The 18710-nt window shown below is 36.9% G+C and overlaps 2 protein-coding genes across 4 annotated transcripts in view; one reads left to right on the forward strand and one right to left on the reverse strand.

The window, feature by feature from the left end:
• Positions 1 to 9367, forward strand: part of LOC128984853 (serine/threonine-protein kinase SIK3-like) — a 280801-nt gene extending 271434 nt beyond the window's left edge. For all 3 annotated transcript variants that reach the window (XM_054404224.1, XM_054404232.1, XM_054404239.1), the window contains one exon: positions 7338 to 9367. The gene's annotated coding sequence lies outside the window, so the exon portion shown is untranslated. The remainder of the gene's footprint in view (positions 1 to 7337) is intronic.
• Positions 9368 to 17504: 8137 nt separating this feature from the next.
• LOC129000564 (uncharacterized) lies at positions 17505 to 18320 on the reverse strand. Its single transcript, XM_054427529.1, has one exon. It carries the CDS (start codon positions 18318 to 18320, stop codon positions 17505 to 17507), a length of 816 nt encoding a protein of 271 aa, XP_054283504.1.
• Between the last annotated feature and the right edge of the window lie 390 nt (positions 18321 to 18710).

An 18710-nucleotide genomic window follows, 5' to 3' on the forward strand; every position in this document is an offset into this window, starting at 1 on the left:
CTTGGGGGTTATGTTTACACAAACTCAAATAGTAAATAAATGTACTCAATGGGTTTCATTGAATTGTCAAATAAATAACAGCAATTAAACTATACAGCTGATCAAAATGTAAACAATTATGTTCTTCATAAGGATAACATGGGAACTTTCAAAGCCACTTGGGGCAGAGCCCAAGGGACTTTTTCAAAAATGAAAGGTCAGTTTGCAAATCTACGCGACACGCTCTTTCCAATGAGACGTCAATGGATAAAATCGGTTAAGAAATGGCGGAAGAGTTCAACCGACAAAGTTTCATGTAGCGTATTAATTATATAGATTAAAAGCCCCAACCAACGTTCATGACTCCAGGCTCCAAAGTAACCATTTAACCAAGTGTTTTCAGACGACATAAGCAGTGTACGAAATCACCGAGAAGTAAAATATTTCTCGGTGACGAAAATAAGATTGCATAATAATCAAAGACCCACGTTATAACACGTTAAATTTGTTACCCTAGTTCGTTATCACTGAAGAGGCCTAACGAAATTAAACGATAACGGATAACAACATATTATTTTTTTATTTTTATTTTTTTTTTTTTTTTGTCCTAAGACGCTAGGCACGAACCTGGGATTGTTTTTCACATTACTTCAGGCTAGACCTAGGGGTTGCGGCATTATCACTTGGATAAAATCCATTGGTGACTTGGCGGGGATCGAACCCGGGACCTCAGGTACTGAAGTCCCGCGCTCTAACCACTACGCCAGCTCGCTCCCCATGCACACAGGTATTAACAACATATTAATAACATCAATGTTATTACTTGTTCAATAAAATTATTAAATGATTACATACATTTGAATAATTATACTAATTATAATAATTATAATAATTTATATACATTTAAATAAGAATGAACTCCAATTTTTCGGCCTCACTCGTCTCACAGCCTCTCTGCTCACCGTTTCCCACTCACCGGTTCGCGGGCCCCCTCAGCTCCTGGGCCCCCCCGCATTGCAGGCCCTGCGGGCCCTTCTGTTACAGTACTGCTTTTAAAATGTTCACCTCAAAACTTTTAAAGCCTACGGTCAGTATCGAAATGTGAATGGTCCTATAATGGTCCTTGGTACGGTAGCTGTATTTTTGTAAAATTTATGCCCAGTTGGTTCAGTAGTTTTTGCACCTATTAGTAACACACATACAGACAGACCCCATTAGATTTTTATACAGGGTGACAAAAAAGTCTGGAAACGGTTTAATATCTTTTTAACTAAATCCGTTAGAAAATTCAAACCTTTCACATCAACTTACATGTATGAAAACTACTTTTTCCAAGCATTGTAATTTTTTTACCTCTACCAGGGGACGACCCATGATGAGTAGGTACATAATCTTTAATGTAAGCATAGGTTGATATGCACACCATTTTAAAGGGTTAGTCAAGTGGAGTTCATTGCCGGAAACCGCGTCCAAAAAGGTTCATCCGTTACAAAATGGCAGCTGTCCAAAGTTCTTTTGAAATATACCTGCACAGGCCTTAGTATGGGCAAATACTCGTATTAAACATTAGCTTGAGAGCTTAAACTGTTTTTTAAAGTCAACTAGTTTATAGACTAATAGTATTCAATCATCAAAACAAATTTAACCGGGTTTCAGATTTCCCTGCTAATGTTGACTATGAGTATTTACCAATACTAAGGCCTCTGCAGGTATATTCCGCAAGAACTTTGAACTGCCGCCATTTTGTAACGGATGAACCTTTTTTGACGCGGTTTCCGGTAATGAACTCCACTTAACCAGGCCTTTAAAATGATGTGCATATCAACCAATGCTTACGTTAAAGATTATGTACCTACTCCTCGGACGCCGTCCCCTGGTGAAGGTCAAATAATGGCAATGATTGCAAAAAAGTAGTTTTCATACATATAAGTTGATGTGAAAGGTTTGAATTTTCTAACGAATTTAGTTAAAAAGATATTAAACCGTTTCCAGACTTTTTTGTCACCCTGTATAATAGTATAGATTTAAGGTAAGTGCTAGCCTCTCCTTAGCTGAAATAGAATTATTCACATTCTTGTGGAATACGGATATCTTTCTTTTAGTAAGTAAAAGTAGTAAAAATAGTTCATCTACTTTACTTGACGACTACATCATTCAATTCACACTGAGAAACTACATGCAAGTCTGTAACATTCGGTCAGATGCATGACCTCACCACACTTGTCGCTATCCCTAGTCTACACCCCTAGTTGCTACACCTGTGGCCACCCCAAGCGACTGAGCAGCGCATAATAAGGCTCTTGTCTCTGGGGAAAACATAGACATTGGTGTTCCTCAGGATCATCTTTAGGACCACTACTATTTAATATCCATATCAATGATCTGCCATACAATTTTGTTAGGTTAAAACAATTATAGTTTTCTTTACGCTGATGACCTAGGCTTGAATGTTTGTTTTGAATCTAGAGATCAAATGAATCACATCCTGCAAAATGCTACGGATCTGATTTATAAGTTGTGTAATGCAAATAGATTATGACTAAATCTAAATAAATTACAAGATTTAGAAATTTGTTTCCCAAATAGGCAGCCCCTATTAAATAAGGTAAAATCTTTAAAATTTCTTGGAGTTCATTTAAATGCAAAACTAGATTGGAAGGATCACATTGACATAACCTCAACCAAGCTGTCGAAAGGTGTATACTGCTTAAGAAGATAAAAAGGTTGTGTAACACAAGATGTTTTAATAACAGTGTACTAAGCCGCATTTACAACAAATTTGACAACCAGGTTTTCCACTAGTTCTGGAAACTTTTTACTTAAATTTTTTTTTTCGCCAACTAGTGGAGCGACAAGTTTTCCACTAAATTTTGGTTTCCTGCGGAGAGTCGGTAAGATCAAATAAAGTTTACAACATGAAGTGGAAGACTAGTTGCTACGCGCTTTGCGCAAGCAACTTGTGGAAAACTATTGGAGAACTATTCCCCCCCCCCTCCACGCACCCAGAATGTGACGTCGGGCTGAAGCTACTCTTCTTTCTTAACTTTATGTCCGATCATAGAAATTAAATATTCGAAATCAATACTTGTCATTCTCTGGAAGTTTTTTAAGCTCCCGTTGCACCTCAGCTTACCACTCAACGGATCAACGTCATCTTCTCGGAGATCACCCAGCATGTCACTGCCACTGTACTTATCCCTAGCCATCAACGGTCTCACCCAATATCTTCGCGGACCTCTTGTATAGTGGCTGGCTATAATGACACAAGCACAGCCACGGCATAGAATGTATCTTCTTCGTCCGACGAAATCCTTGACACTACTGTGTAACTGTACTGATCATTTCGCGCCTATTCTTTGGCAACAAGTTTTCCAATAGTTTCTCTAAATTAGTGAGGAGCAACAAGTTTAGTTGTAAACTTTTGGTTGTCAACTTTGGTCTGCTTCAGTGGTGTGAGGATAATCATCTAATCTTAAATGCTAACAAAACCACACTCCTTCAATTTAGCATTTCTCAGCATCGCACATCCACTGACACTGACATACACGTTCTTCTTGATGATACCACTATTTGCCCCTCCCCAGATGTAAAGTTCCTTGGTTTAACTTGACGAGAACCTCAAATTTCACAAGCATATTGATCACGTTTCAAACAAAATATCTGTAGGGATTTTCATGCTCCACTCTCTTAAACATACCGTTTCGTCTGAGGTCCTCTTGACAGCCTACTATGGATTTGTTTATCCTTATCTGTCATATGCTGTACCTGTCTGCAGATGTGAAAGCCAAAGGACTCAGTTTATTTTCAAGCTTCAAAAAAAGCCTCTCCGAACTGTTTTTCCCTTCACCGTCGTCAATCCTGCAAAGACGTCTTCAAATCACATACAGTTCTAACTTTTCCTTCCATTTACATTTTAGAAACATTATCATTTATCAAGAAAAACCAATCATCATATAGCTCTCCAAATATCCATAGCTATCCTCTCCGCAACAATTTCAATCTTTCAGTACCACGACACTCAACCACTTTCTTTCAGAAAAACTTCCACTTCATTGCAGTAAAACTTTTTAATGACCTCCCTCTCCCTTTGAAAGCGAACAGGACAACAGAAAATTCAGGAGATGTGTTAAGTCCATGTTGATAAATAAGGTCTGCTACAGCGTCCGGGAATTTACTGGTAGTTTTTAACCTTATTAAACATCACAAGGGGTTGTGTGCCACAACCAAAAAACAATTTGTATATAATGTACTTAGTAGTTAATTAATTTCATAATAAATGTAATCTCTTGACTTGGCCAATGCAATGCATTGTTAATCTGGCTTAAAAAAGGACTTTGACTTTGACTTTAATTATATTGATTAATTAAAGTCGGTATCACGGAAGTTTGCAGTTGAGGGAGGAGCCTATTTACCACCTGACTTCGAAGGAGCCAATGAGGACAGTGCGTTGTTGCCAAATCTAAATAATACCAGCTGATTTAAAAATATTGTTCAGTATTTTAATTAGTGTCGTCAACGGGCGATATGGCAACGTCACACTAGCCTTGTCTTGTGATTGGCTGCCACGAACTGCAAACTTTCGTGGTCCCGACTGTAGATGTAAGTATTCATTTGCTGTGTTAATAACAGCATTGTATATTTTGTGACGATTGTTAATGCATTGTAAAATATCTACAACAATAAATGAATTTGATTTGATTTGATTTGCTTGTTTATGGATATATTTTGATCAAACTTGGCTAATTTATTTTTTATACTAAATTAAGCTATTAATATTTTACTGAAAAAACACAACAAACATTGGTACTCTTAGGTTAACACGTTCGCTACTGCAATAGTACGAAATTTTTCATTCACAAGGACCAGCGATGCACATATGCAACGGCCGGTTTCCACCCATAGACTGCCGTCACATATCTGCGACGGCTAGTCACATTAAAATAGACTGACGACGCATATTTGCGTCGGGGTTCTAATATTATTAAAATGCTTATATCTTTGTAACGGTCTATTTGAAGGCACTGAATTCCCTGCAATAGTCTACAGAGATGTCTGACGCACAACTGCGTCTTGGTCTGTAGATATGATGATTAGAGACGTCATATGATAAGTTGGAAAAACTGGTCTTTACTTTTCTGCATCACTGTATGTATGTATGCAGTATTTATGCTGCATTATCCTCTGTAGCTTTTATATTTGTTCAGTTATAAACTGTTCTTGAATAATTTGTTTTTTTTACTTACTTTTACCTCAAAACACAACCAAAATGAACTGTCGCATATATGCGACGTTTGGTCTATTTCAAGAAAACTATGATAATTTTGACTATTGTCTTTGCTGTAGACCGGGCGTCGCAAATATGCAACATTACTAAAGGCTATAAAAAATACAAAAAAACAAGAATAAATTATTTACAAACACGATTGTAGCACATTACAGTGTAAATGATCACTGTTTTACAGGTTTTCACCTGTGGTCTGTCTGTACTGTTAACCAAGTGACAGCCGGTCTATGTGTAAGATTCAAATGTATACCTCAGTCTGGGGCAATGACTGCGGCGTCGCATATATGAGACGCTCAGTAGCGAACGTGTTGAACCTAATGTTATTGAATTATTAACGTACGACACTGCGGAGGGCCCGCGGACGATGAGTGTCACTTCTGGTGCTGCCCAAGGTTCCATACTCGGCCCAGACCTCTGGAACGTCGCTTATGACAGCCTTCTGAGGTCTGAAATGCCTGAGGAAACGGTTTTGGTTGGGTACGCATACGACGTTGCAGCTTTGATAGCTGCACGTAGCGTTGAGCTGGTTAAACCGAGTTATGCGTACCATAAACGCATGGATGGCAGACCACGGTCTCTCGCTTGCTCTGAGCAAAACCGAGATCGTGATTTTGACAAAAAAACGGATTGACGTTGAGGGTGGGAGCCGTCGAGGTTCAAACTGTTCGTTCTGCCAAGTATCTTGGGGTCATGGTAGACAGCAAGCTTAGCTGGCGGGATCAGATCTTCCGTACAGCGGACAAGGCCGCTAGGGTGGTTTCTTCTCTTAGCCGGTTGATGGCCAATGTCGGAGGGCCTCGGTCCAGTCGTAGAAGGCTGTTAATGTCTTCGGTCCAGTCCGTACTCTTGTACGGTGCGGAGGTGTGGGCAGACGCACTAAATAAGGAGGCATACAGGATGCGGCTTGCCCGAGTGCAGCGTCAGGCAGCACTGAGGGTAGCATCTGCCTACCGAACAGTGTCCGAGCCCGCCGTCCTGGTGATTGCTGGAGTCGTCCCCGTCAAACTTTTGGCGGCGGAGAGAAAGGCAATTTACCGGCGCCGTGGGGAGGACGAGGCACGAACAGAGGAACGCACCCGCACCTACCAGCTGTGGCAGGAGGGCTGGGAACAGGAGACACGGGGACTCTGGACCAGGCGACTGATACAGCAAGTCCAACCTTGGGTGGATCGGCGGCACGGAGAGGTGGACTTCTTACCTCACCCAATTTCTGACGGGACACGGCTTTTTCCGGTCGTACCTGTTCAGGATGGGCAAAGCCGTGTCACCCGACTGCATATACTGCCCAGGCATTCTCGATGACGTGGAACATACATTTTTCCACTGCCAGCGCTGGGAAAGGCCCCGGATAGAGGCTCAACAGTTAGTAGGACTGCTGTCGGTGGACACGGTCATACCGATTATGACGGAGGGTGAGGACAATTGGACCTGTGTGTCACATTATATCCAGGGTATTCTCCGCGCCAAGAAGATCGACCTTGACCGGGATGCGGTGTAGGTCATTAAGAATCTAAATGCCAGAAACGGTGCGAGTCCTGAGGGCTTAGGTCACATGTTGGCCTGACTTGAAGTAATGTGACAAACAATTCCAGGTCTGTGTCCAACAGAGTAGAGGGGGTTTTTTAGTGAGTAGTCTGATAATTTTCAGGAGTCTCACACTACAGGCTGGCTACCTGTGTGCGTAAAAGCATTTTCCCTCCTCTCCCTAAAAAGAAAAAAAAAAATGTTATTGAATTGAAATAGATTTAATTGAAAATCAAATCAGGCAAATAGAAATTCACTTAGTCTGCGGGTTTGCTGCGGTGGGGGTATTTCAGTTTGAAATAGGTTGTTAAATGTAAGGTTGTGATAAGAATCACTATCTCAATCAACATAAAAGTAGCGAGAAAAGAAGCTAAAATTCCACTGCAACTAATAAAAAATATTATGCTCTCTACAGCTATACAAAATCTGAAAAGTAGCACGTACTACTGACGTGTCACTACTTGTAGCATGCTACTTCCCAACATAGCCCAATAATCACGAACAGAATTGACCTCTAAATAGTTTGCTAAACCTATTTTATTTGTTCTAGGAAGGTAGCAAGAACACCTGGGCTTCACAAGCAACTGATCAATTCACCATGAGTGCATTTTCGGACTCTCTATTCAGCCTTCAATTTTTATTGTGATGAAGCTTATTTAAGACTAGTGATTGTTGGGCTCTTTTTAGCCTGTATCTTTATACATTCCAAACTGAGTTATTTTTTTCATATTTGATTTCAGAGTGTTGTTAAATGATTTGACAACAATATTTTTACTGTTTCTTGTCTTTGAGTTTATAATAATTAATTGTTGTATATTTTAGTAATAAGTTTATGAGAATAATGTGCTGTTGTAAATTCAGAGTTTGAGTTTAGCATTTTATTGTTAAATTTGGAGTTGATGGACATATTGTTTTTACTGCCTTTTGGGAAATTATCGACAAAAAGAGCTCAAATTTTGTACAGATCAGTGATAAAGTTTTCTTTATTTTCATTTTGATTGGTTTTTAACATTTGCTTAGTTTCAATATTTAGAATGTCCTTGGTTTTTACTTTGGCTGTAGTTGCAAATCCGTTTTTGATGATATGAACAATGTTTTTATGGAGGAAGAATCACCGAGTCTGAGTAATTCATCAACTTTGGTAAACAAATATTTTACAACCAAAGATAATTAAATTATTCAAACCTGAAAACCATGTGCAAACCATGAATTTTGACGACAATGAAAACCCTAGACTGTCCCTTGAATTTTGAGGTTAAATCTTTCTGAAATTCTACAATTTTAACAAAATAAGCACTACTCAAGATCTTAACCAAGATGAAATATTCAAGTTATTTTATTCTTCCTTGCAGTTTTTACTATTATATTCAATTGTATCACTAACTATCATGAACAAGTCCTACATAAGTCAAGCAAATGACCAGGATTTGTAGTATTTTCTTAAACAAAGGCAGTTTTAGTGTCTTGTTTGTTGGAGATCTTGGTGATTTCCACACCTTGATACTTTCACGTGTTTCTTCATTTATGATTGGAATTTTCCAATAGGCTTTTTGATTTGAAGCTGACTGCTCATCAAGATGAGTTTAAAATTTAATTTTGTACAAGTGTTGTGTGATTTCCACCATTTTGAACAACGGCTATGAGAACCCAGTCCAATTTGTTAGTAGCAATTAACCATTTATTTATAACATGTGAATGCCAATAATTTATTTTGTCTGTTTAAATAAATATTGTGGTATTTATCTTAAGTTGCTAGCAATAGCATTATATCATCTAACATGATAGGAGGAAAAATACTAGGTTAAGGTAACATTAAAAAGGAATTTGTTTATTATAAATCCAGTGTTGCAACCAGTCCAAAAGATACAATGAGTCCATTTGTATTATTTGTTTGAAAACAAATTTAGTTATTAAATTTAAAGTTTATTTAAAACCTAAGTGATTGTAAATCTAACCAATATTGTATATGAAATATAACTAAGCCTATGGTCTCCACTCAGGCAGTGTACCCAACAGGGCAACCTTGGGTTTAAAAAAGGAAACCTAATGAAACACGAAGCTTCTAGGTCTAGGATTCAGGTCATAATATGCTACAGTACCAGTAAAATAGTTTGCATTCACCGATCTTCCTCCTATTCCACACCACTTATCCAGTGAATTGTAAACCTTTTTCCGTCACCTCTTTCCCTCTCCCAAACACTCCAAATACAACAGGAAAACATTTAAGTGACTTATTAGAATCAAAATCCCAGACAAAACAGTTTGTCACTCAAGTACAACTTATATTTTATGTTATTTTACTAATTAAATGTGTAATTTGTGATATTTTAAAGTTAGAGTTCATTGTTACATTATTTTAAGTTTGCCTGAACAATGTATGAAAATAAATGTTACTTTAGTTATACTAGTCAAATAAAGCTAAAATGAAATTAGGGGAAATTTACTTAAATGTCGGGTAAAAGAATTTGGGAATGTTTTGTTTTTGTGATATCTTTATCAAAATGTAATTAATTTGTTTAAGGAATTATTATATTCTTGTAAAATGTATAATAAACTTTGATGACAGTGTTACTTGTCTAATCTAGCCTATTGAACTTTGTTACCTCAATCAAGTTACTTTAAAAGTTGCTTTAGTACAATAGACAATAGACAAATTTCTTTATTATTATTTTCTTTGAAAAATACAATAGCATCATGTTTGTTTAAATCTCTTGCTTTACAAGTATTTTCTGGTATTCTATCTTTCTTTGTAAGAGATTAAAAAATTCTTCGGCTGAGTAAACAGATTGTTTTGCCAGCCAGTCTTGCAGTCCCTGTTTTAGAGTGTTTCCTCTCATAGTCTTGAGATCTTGGGGCAGTGCATTGATGATCTTGTGGCTGATATAGGATGGTTTCTTACTGTTACTGAACTGTATTGTATTGTGTGCAGGAAGGCTAACCCAAAAGTCTTCTTGTATTCATTCTGTTTTGCTCGTTCAGCTTCAATTTCTTCATCAGTACTTTTTTCAAGCATTAGATTCAATACTTCTTTATCAATTTCTTCCAACTCATTGTACCTTTGGTATTACTGTTCTACTAAATGTTTTTCTCATAACCTTCCTTCTTTTTATTCATAGGCATGCACTGTGGATGCGATACTCCCTGGGGCCCTGTTTTTGAAATGGTTGACTGTTGAGTTGAGTGTTGAGTCACTCACTTTCCAATCGTTTTGTATTTTTCAAACGATTGACAGTTGACTCATATACTGGGGTAGGTTAGCAACAAATTAATCCAAAATATTTCACATCTGGCAACCATGTGACGTTCCAGATCGCTCCTGCTAGCTTCAGTGAAGAAGGGGGGGGGGGGGGGGTTCAGTGAGGGCAGATAGTCACAAAAAAACCCTTTTTAAACAAAAATTAAGAATTAATGAAAAGAGGAAAAATTAATTAATCTATTCTTGCATGGATCAAACTTTATAAACAAATATCATAATAAACCAGAAAAGTTTATCTTAGCTTAGGCCTACTTGTAGATTCAGTTTACTGTTTAAGTCACTGTACCTAAAGATTCAAAATTATAATCTATTTACTCAAAAGACTAAGGCAAATCAGTTATCAATTATCAATTATTTGAGATGGGGACGCCACTATGTGCGTATTTTAACCCAAATATGAGTGAAGGATGAGTGTAGGATGAGTGGCGCGATCTTGTAGCCTTGTTAGTGACTAAGGCCGACATGTTCCTTAGACACAGCTGTTAATTAATAGCCCATACAGCTAATGGCAACTAAGGGACCTACAGTTTATAGTGGAATCCGAACCACATTTTTTCCTTGTAATTTACAAATTGGTTTAATTATCAGGATAGTACTGTGGATTGTCGTAGTACTCACTAGTGCGGACGTTAATCCACACCAGGGAGCATCGCATCCATAGTGCATCCCTATAAATATCCACAATTCGTGACCTCCTAGTAGCTGGATTACAGGACGATGCCACCCGTCCCAGTTTTTTTCCCAAACAAAAAAAAAACCTATAATTCAGCCTCAATAATTTATTTAGATCAAAGTGCCAGAACAACTGACTTGATAAGGCTATACTCAGATAGCAAGGCCAAAAAAAAGACAAAATTGACAACTCTTAATTATTGACTGTGGAAGTTTCAATACTAATTCCTAAATACAACACAACAACACAATATTCATCAATTGTCAGTTTGGTGGCCACCAAATATTTGTTTCAACACGAACACCCTAGACATAATAAAACATACACACAAATTCTTAAGATCTATATATATATTTATGTTATACAACTAATCTACTGCTGGGAAGCGTCGAGTCTGGCAGTAAATGTGGTGAACACCCAGTTTTGCTGAAAGTTCAATGTCCAAGTCCGCCTAGCGTTCACTAAATAGGGATATCCCACACAAAATGTCTACATAGGCCTATCAATAATCAAAGACGATCGACTTATCACCACCAACTTACTTATTGGGTCTGTAGCTCCAATCCCAGGTACGACACGCCAGGGTAGTCCCGCAATGTCCAGTAGCCCAGTCACAGGTTGTCACCACCACAAGTCTCAGGTAAGCCAGGCCAGTGAACTCCGCACGTCTCAGCCAGGTAGGTAGGTAGGTAGGTAGGTGCCTCCGTACAAGGTAGATCCACCACAGCAAGGTAGGTCCCAGGGGGAAAACCCTCTTCGCAAAAGTTGCAAAAATCCTCAAAGTGTGAGACGAGGGTCTTCAGGTAGAAATTCAGGTTAACTTGCTCTAATTAAATCCCAGGGCTGAGTGAGGGTCAAGTACAGGCTCCTTAGACCGTTGGACTCTATGCCGGTTGCAGCAGGCTCAGCCATCACGTGACCTAGTCATTACTCACGTAGGCCATGCTGACCACTAACTTGGAATTTCCTTAGTAATCCACTTGCTAGGGGGGTTCCTGTGTGCATTTTATGTATAGAAAAACACCCTAAGGGATCATGTAGGTACTATGTGGGTTATCATTTTTCACGTGGGTGCCAGCTTGGCAGAGTGGGCATAACCTCAGAATCCGCCATTTTAAAAATGGCGGCGGCATTTATTACATGAAACTCATTAGGAGCTTATATCTCGAAAACGGTAATATATAGCGAGTTACTTTTATAACAATAAATGTAGCTTACACAATAAGGAAAAACTTTTGTATTTACAAAAATGCCCTAAATATAACTATTTAGGAGTAGTTGAGCAATTTATGTTTTTTAATTTGATCTATACATTTTTACTCTGTTTGAAAAAAAATTCTAATATCTTTAAAAAAATAAAAAAACTCTTTTTTAAATTTGGCACATAGCACTAATTGCTCTTTACATCTAAGGTCTAAATACCCCCGTCGCAGCAAACCTGCAGAATCAGCAAACATTTACCTGGCTGCATTTCTACTAAAATATTAAAATTGATCGATTGATTTCCTATTTAAATGACATTGATTTGTAATGAGTACTTACGTTTGCTGCTTCAGGGAAGGTATTTAGGTGTTTTTTATATATTTTTATTGAAATGTTGATAGCTTAGTATGAATGAAACAAAATTTTTGAAATTTGACTATAATATATCCATAAACAAGCAAACTAAAACAGTTTATTTATTCTCCATAAGAATAACATGGGAATTTTAAACTTAAAATTTTTTTAAAATTATTTCCGTAACTTTTGGGCATACAACGCTTCAATATACAAAGTTATTTATTTTTTGAGCTCTACAAAATGGTTTCGTTCATTATAAAATGTCGTGTTTTTAGGGTCGAAAATCGGAAAAATCCATTTTTACCCCATTAAACTCCCCATAAACCCCCGTTCCCATAGTCCGATCGTGCTGGTATAATAGTCCGAATTCGTCTGAAAACGTAGGTTTACACGTTTGTGATAAATTTCATCAAAATTGGATCATTTTTGCTCGAGTTATCAAATTAAGTCGTAGTTCTGTCTTCGGATACAGATGTCGTAGTGTTGGCTTTACACTTTATGAATGGATTCACTTCGGAAGGTTTGTAGGATTTGTGGATGCGACTTGGTACAGCCAGAACTTCATGATATGTACTAGTAGTACAGGTAAAATAGGGTTTTATAAACAACAAAATTTGTACATTCATGAAATTTCACCTGTGAGTTACTAATAATATGAGAAATGAAGATCCGATGGTCCCCAAAATTTTGGGCGTCCTAGGGCCCTTTTTGGGGCCCTTTTTGTTCCGAAGGGCCCTTGTTCCAGAATAATTTTGTTTTTACGTTTAAGGTCGAGTGAGGTGTGGTTTTCGATGGTTTTAGTTATTTTAAATCGATTGGGACTAGTTTTAAGTGTATTAAACCACTCCATACAGGGTGTTTCAAAATATTATTACTTTTTACGATATTTAAACGTTTATTCATAAAGTAATAAAATTAGTTACCTCCATGCTCTATATAAAAGGGGATTATTGAAAATAATTGTAATTCTTTACTACGTAAAGGAAAAGGATCACAAGGAGTAAGAGAAAATATTAAATACCCCCGTCACAGCAAACCTGCAGACCTATCGAATTTCTGTTTTACTTACTTGATTTTCAATTAAATCTAAAATAGCATTGCGTTTAACGATTACCTAGGTTTGCTGCTACAAGGAGGCTAATAAAGTGTGTTTATAGTAAAATATTAATGGCCTAGTATAAAACAAATCAATTTGACAAGTTTGATCAATATATATCTATTAACAAACAAACAAAATCATTTTACACTATTCTAAATCAGAATAACATGGGAATTTTAAATTTACAATTTTAGTATTTTTTTTCCGTAGCTAAAACCATACAAAAACACGTTAATATACTAAATTATTTGTTTTTAAGCTCTTTAAAATGTTCTAGAGAAAAATTGGGAAACTTTGTGTTTCGAGGGTAAAGTAAATGAGAACACTCAATTTTTACCCCATAAACCTCGTTCCCATTGTTCAGGACAAAAATGCTTGTACCGACAATGCTGCTCTGATGTCTTAGTGCTGTCCTGGTCAAAAGACAACCATCAAAGACAACCGTACTCGTATTGATTGAAAATATTTTTGAGGAACTTAAGATACAAGTTGCAAACGTCAGTATGTATGAAAGGTGTTTTTGCACCACATTGTTCGTGCTTTAAGATTGGTGTTGCCTGTTCTGCAATATGCAAGGTTTGTAAAGGGGAATCCAGCTTGAACACCAACTTGGACAAAATCAGTAAAGATGGACAAGTTGCTAAGAATAATAAAATTGTTAATGAGTCGTCTGAGAATAATTATTGTGATGATGAAATTGTAAAGAGAGATACTACGAAAATTGTAGAAAAAAAGCTTTAGTTTAAGTATGGTTTAAGTAAATTTTTAGGTAGTTTAAGTCATTTTAATATGTAATGTAAGGTTTTATACAAATACAATTGTTTTAATTTTTAATAAATGTAAAAAAATAACTTAAATAACTACCTAAGAAAAATACATATCAATTTGAAATTGGTCTTAATAGATTTGCATAAAAGACACATTGAAAGATTATTCATACCACCTTAAAAGTTGAAATTTTTGCGTAGTAACCTATGTTATTATGTTATACTGTAAAACTTAATCCACCCCCTTTTACCCACCATATAACCTAACCCCCCTTTACGGGGGATAACTTATCCCCCTTTAACTTCCAATATAGGAAATAAGCTATTACCGAAGGTCTTATAGTAAAACATAGACCCGAAACCGATTTATGTTTTCATTTTGATGCCCCCAGAAGCCTAAAGCACCATCCACTTAAAATATTATATATGTGTTTATATACCGTACATATATATAATATAATATATCCATGTTATATACGTGTCCGTAAACATGATAACTCGAGTAATTTTGGTTCAATTTTAGCAAAACCGGCATAATCGGTCCATGGAACAGGGTTTTATGAGGTAAAAATTTATAATCTTTGACCCTCAAAACACAAAGTTTCCCAATTTTTCTCTAGAGCATTTTAAAGAGCTTAAAGAAAACAAATGATTTAGTATATTAACGTTTTTTGTTAGTGTATTAGTTACGAATGAAATTCAAAAATTGTAAATTTAAAAATCCATGTTATTCTTAAGGAGAATAGTGTAAAATGATTTTTTTTTTATAGATATGTCTTAATAAAACTTGTCAAATTTATTTGTTTTATACTAGGCTATTATTATTTTACTATAAACACACTTTATTAGCCTCCTTGTAGCAGCAAACCTAAGTATTCATTAAACTCAATGCTATTTTAGATTTAATTGAAAATTGGGCAAATGGAAAATTTGCTTAGTCTGCAGGTTTGCTGTGACGGGGGTACTTAATATTTTCTATTACTCCTTGTGATCCTTCCCTCTTATATAGTAAAGAATTAAAGTTATTTTCAATAATCCCCTTTTATAGTAGAGCATGGAGGTAACTAATTTTATTACTTTATGAATAAATCTTTAAATTGTATAAAAAGTATTTATATTTCAAAACACCCTGTATGGAGTGGTTTAATACACTTAAAACTAGTCCCAATTGATTTAAAATAACTAAAACCATCGAAAACCACACCTCACTCGACCTTAAACGTAAAAACAAAATTATTCAGCAACAAGGGCCCTTTGGAACAAAAAGGGCCCTAAAAAGGACCTTAGGACGCCCAAAATTTTGGGGACTCATCGGATCTTCATTTCTTATATTATAAGGAACTTACGGGTGAAATTTCATGAATGTACAAATTTTGTTGTTTATATGGAGTGTTTTTGTATTATTTTACCTGTACTATATATAGTTCACATTACAGCAAACAGGCTTGGAAGTAACCTTTGCTCAGTTCTCTCAGCACTCCATATTTTAACGGGCTGTGACTTTGCCAGCAAATTTGGAACAAAGCGTGCTACCCTAAAATGTAATCCAAGTACAGTACTTTGCTAATGGACTTTGGAAAAGATGAGGAGGAAGAGATAGAATAAAGTTTGAAAAACACAGTGAAGTATCTAGTTCACATTAAAAAAAAGGATACTCAATGTGAAACTATGATTGATCTAAGACACTGGATATACTTACACTGTCACTGTACAAAGAATATCCTTAGCTCGTAAAGATTTTCTGTCTGGTAGAGCTACTATACAGCATATCTTACGTGCTTTTTATTGTAGCCTACATACATCCAAATCCATTGCATGGAAGAACACGTTTTTCAACTCGATCCTTTGAGTTTTGGACACAGTGATGGTGGTTACTCTTTGCCGCAATGCTCACAAGTATATTGTGAACAGTTTAATTTTTCTGATGACTATAAAAGGGAACAGATATAATTCCTCTTAACCCAAAAGGCTTATAATTTAGATCCAATAACTGCGCTCAAATTTTATGATCCACGAAACTAGTTCAATATCAATACAATCAGTCCAAAGCAGCCTACCACCAAGGACAATGTCAAGGTACTGGTTGTGTTAACGCGACGTCAATGCTTGGCCGATGCACCAACTTAGCCGCCGGTCCCGTTCCCGCTCCATCGCCGTTTTAATAATAAATGTTATGAATTATAATAATAATTTCTATTACATCCGTAGATTATTTATTATTATTTGTAATAATAAAAATTCAGTATATAGAAAGGTTTATATTTATTTTTATATTTGTATGCGTCATTTAATAACAAAAAATTAATTTAAAAATATGTTATATTATTTTAATAGCTTATATATCTGCCAGAAGCTTCTCGAATGCTTTTTGCAGGTTTTTTACCCTAAATGCGAAGAAATAATTTTTGCTATGTGCCAAATTACAAAATAACAGCTTTTTTTATAATTATTTGATTTTTTTGGCAACAGAGATAAAATGTATAGGTTAAATACTATGAATATGACAATTTTAATATTTTAGTAGAAATGCAGCCAGGTAAATGTTTGCTTAGTCTGCAGGTTTGCTTCGGTGGGGGTATTTTGACCTTAAATATAAAGAGAAATAAGTGCTATGTGCAAAATTAAAAAAGAACAGTTTTTTAAAGATATTAGAATTTTTTTGTCAAACAAAGTAAAAATTTATAGGTTGAATTAACATAAATTGCTCAACTACTCCTAAATAGTTATATTTAGGGCATTTTTGTAAATACAAAAGTCTTTCCTTATTGTGTAAGCAACATTTATTGTTATAAAAGTAACTCGCTATATATTACCGTTTTCGAGATATAAGCTCCTAATGAGTTTCATGTAATAAATGCCGCCGCCATTTTTAAAATGGCGGATTCTGAGGTTATGCTCACTCTGCCAAGCTGGCACCCACGTGAAAAATGATAACCCACATAGTACCTACATGATCCCTTAGGGTGTTTTTCTATACATAAAATGCACACAGGAACCCCCCTAGCAAGTGGATTATAGTGCCTTCAATCTGGCAAGGCAAAATGCAACACAGCCATGCTGAACAATTGGTATCGGCTGGTCAGGAGCGCACATCCCTACCAAGAAATTATGTCAAGGTGATCAGTCTTGACTCCGATCAGTATAATTGTTGCAAAAACGTTGCAAACACTCCCCCGCCAGAAGAAAATTGCCTCAATTTTCTCTTCGTTTAGTGGTATGGTTTGAGGTCCGACACATGCCATGATCCTAAGGGGTTGCCCTTTAAGTCTTTTAGGTCATAGACAACTGGTGATACTCTCTCGTGGGTGAGATAGGGACCAGGGTATCTGGGAGCGAGCTTTGCTGAAAAGTGAGCTGCAGCATTAGATATGGGAAAGTTTCTCTTTAGAACCAATTAAGGATCCTTCCTTGAAGACTACCTCTCTTCTTCGTAGATTATACCTTTCTGCTTGTTTCTCATGAGCCTCCCGAAGCTTTCCATTAACATCTTTGTAGATATTCTTCAGTTCCTTCCACCTATCTCCATACGCCGAAGATTCTTCTACTTGGGAAGCTTCTTCCGATGAGTTGGTTGGATCCGCATCTTCATTGATAGCGATCAACTCTCGTCCAAAGTTGAGGTATGCAGGACTGTAGCTGGTGGCTTCATGTTTTGCCGACCTGAGAGCAAATCCGTATTTAGCTATGTTACGGTCCCAGTGGCGGTGGTTCTCTCCAATGTAAGCCCTAAGCATGGGTCCTAAAGTTTTGTTAACCCGTTCGATCGGATTGGCTTGAGCATGCCTCCTTGCATTGTACAAGAGCTTTATATTATAACTCCTGGATAGTTCTTGGACTTGCTTTCCTCTAATCTCTGACCCATTGTCACAGATTATGTAGGAAGGGACTTCGAAAAGCATGAACACGTCATCCTCCAGTTGCTTGGCAATGGTGCTCGCAGTAATCTCCCTCAAGGGAAACAACAAAGGAAATTTTGTAAATGTACACATCACGACGAATAAGTACTTGTGGCCCGCAGAAGATCTTGGAAGCGGTCCGAGGACGTCAGTACTAATCATCTCAAAGGGCTTAGCAACCCCACGATAAGACCCCATGAAGCCAGAAGGCCTCTGCTGATCATATTTTACTTGCTGACAGATTTTACAATGATTAACATATCGAGCAATGTCTTGCTTCATCTTGGGCCAGTAGTAGTTTTCTTGAATTCTTGCATAAGTCTTGTTGATGACCAGGTGTCCGGCGTAGGCTCATCATGATACTGTGACAAAATTCCTCCTCTATCGTCCTTAGCCACTACCTTCTTCCATCCTTCCTTGTCATCCTCAATGGGTTTCTTGGTAGAGACAAGTTTTCAGAGTTTTCCATTCTGAACTTTCCAACAGGGAAGGGATAGTCATTAGGCTTCTCTTGTACTTCTCGGCACATTTTCAAGTACCACTTGTCCCGTCTACCCTCTTCTTCATCTCCTTCAGCTAACTCCTCTTGGGGTTCTCGATCCTCTGATTCCAGATGATTCTGATCTTCAGGCTGGTGATCCACAGCATAGACTTGGGTCTTCCCTTCTTCTT

The sequence above is a fragment of the Macrosteles quadrilineatus genome, unplaced genomic scaffold (assembly GCF_028750875.1).
Source record: "Macrosteles quadrilineatus isolate MER2022 unplaced genomic scaffold, UCM_ALF_1.0 Scaffold_1__1_contigs__length_201487025, whole genome shotgun sequence".
NCBI lineage: Eukaryota > Metazoa > Arthropoda > Insecta > Hemiptera > Cicadellidae > Macrosteles > Macrosteles quadrilineatus.

What these genes read in the sequence shown, in the direction of transcription:
- LOC129000564 (XM_054427529.1), bottom strand. Translation starts at nt 18,320, where the DNA reads ATGAAGCAAGACATTGCTCGATATGTTAATCATTGTAAAATCTGTCAG.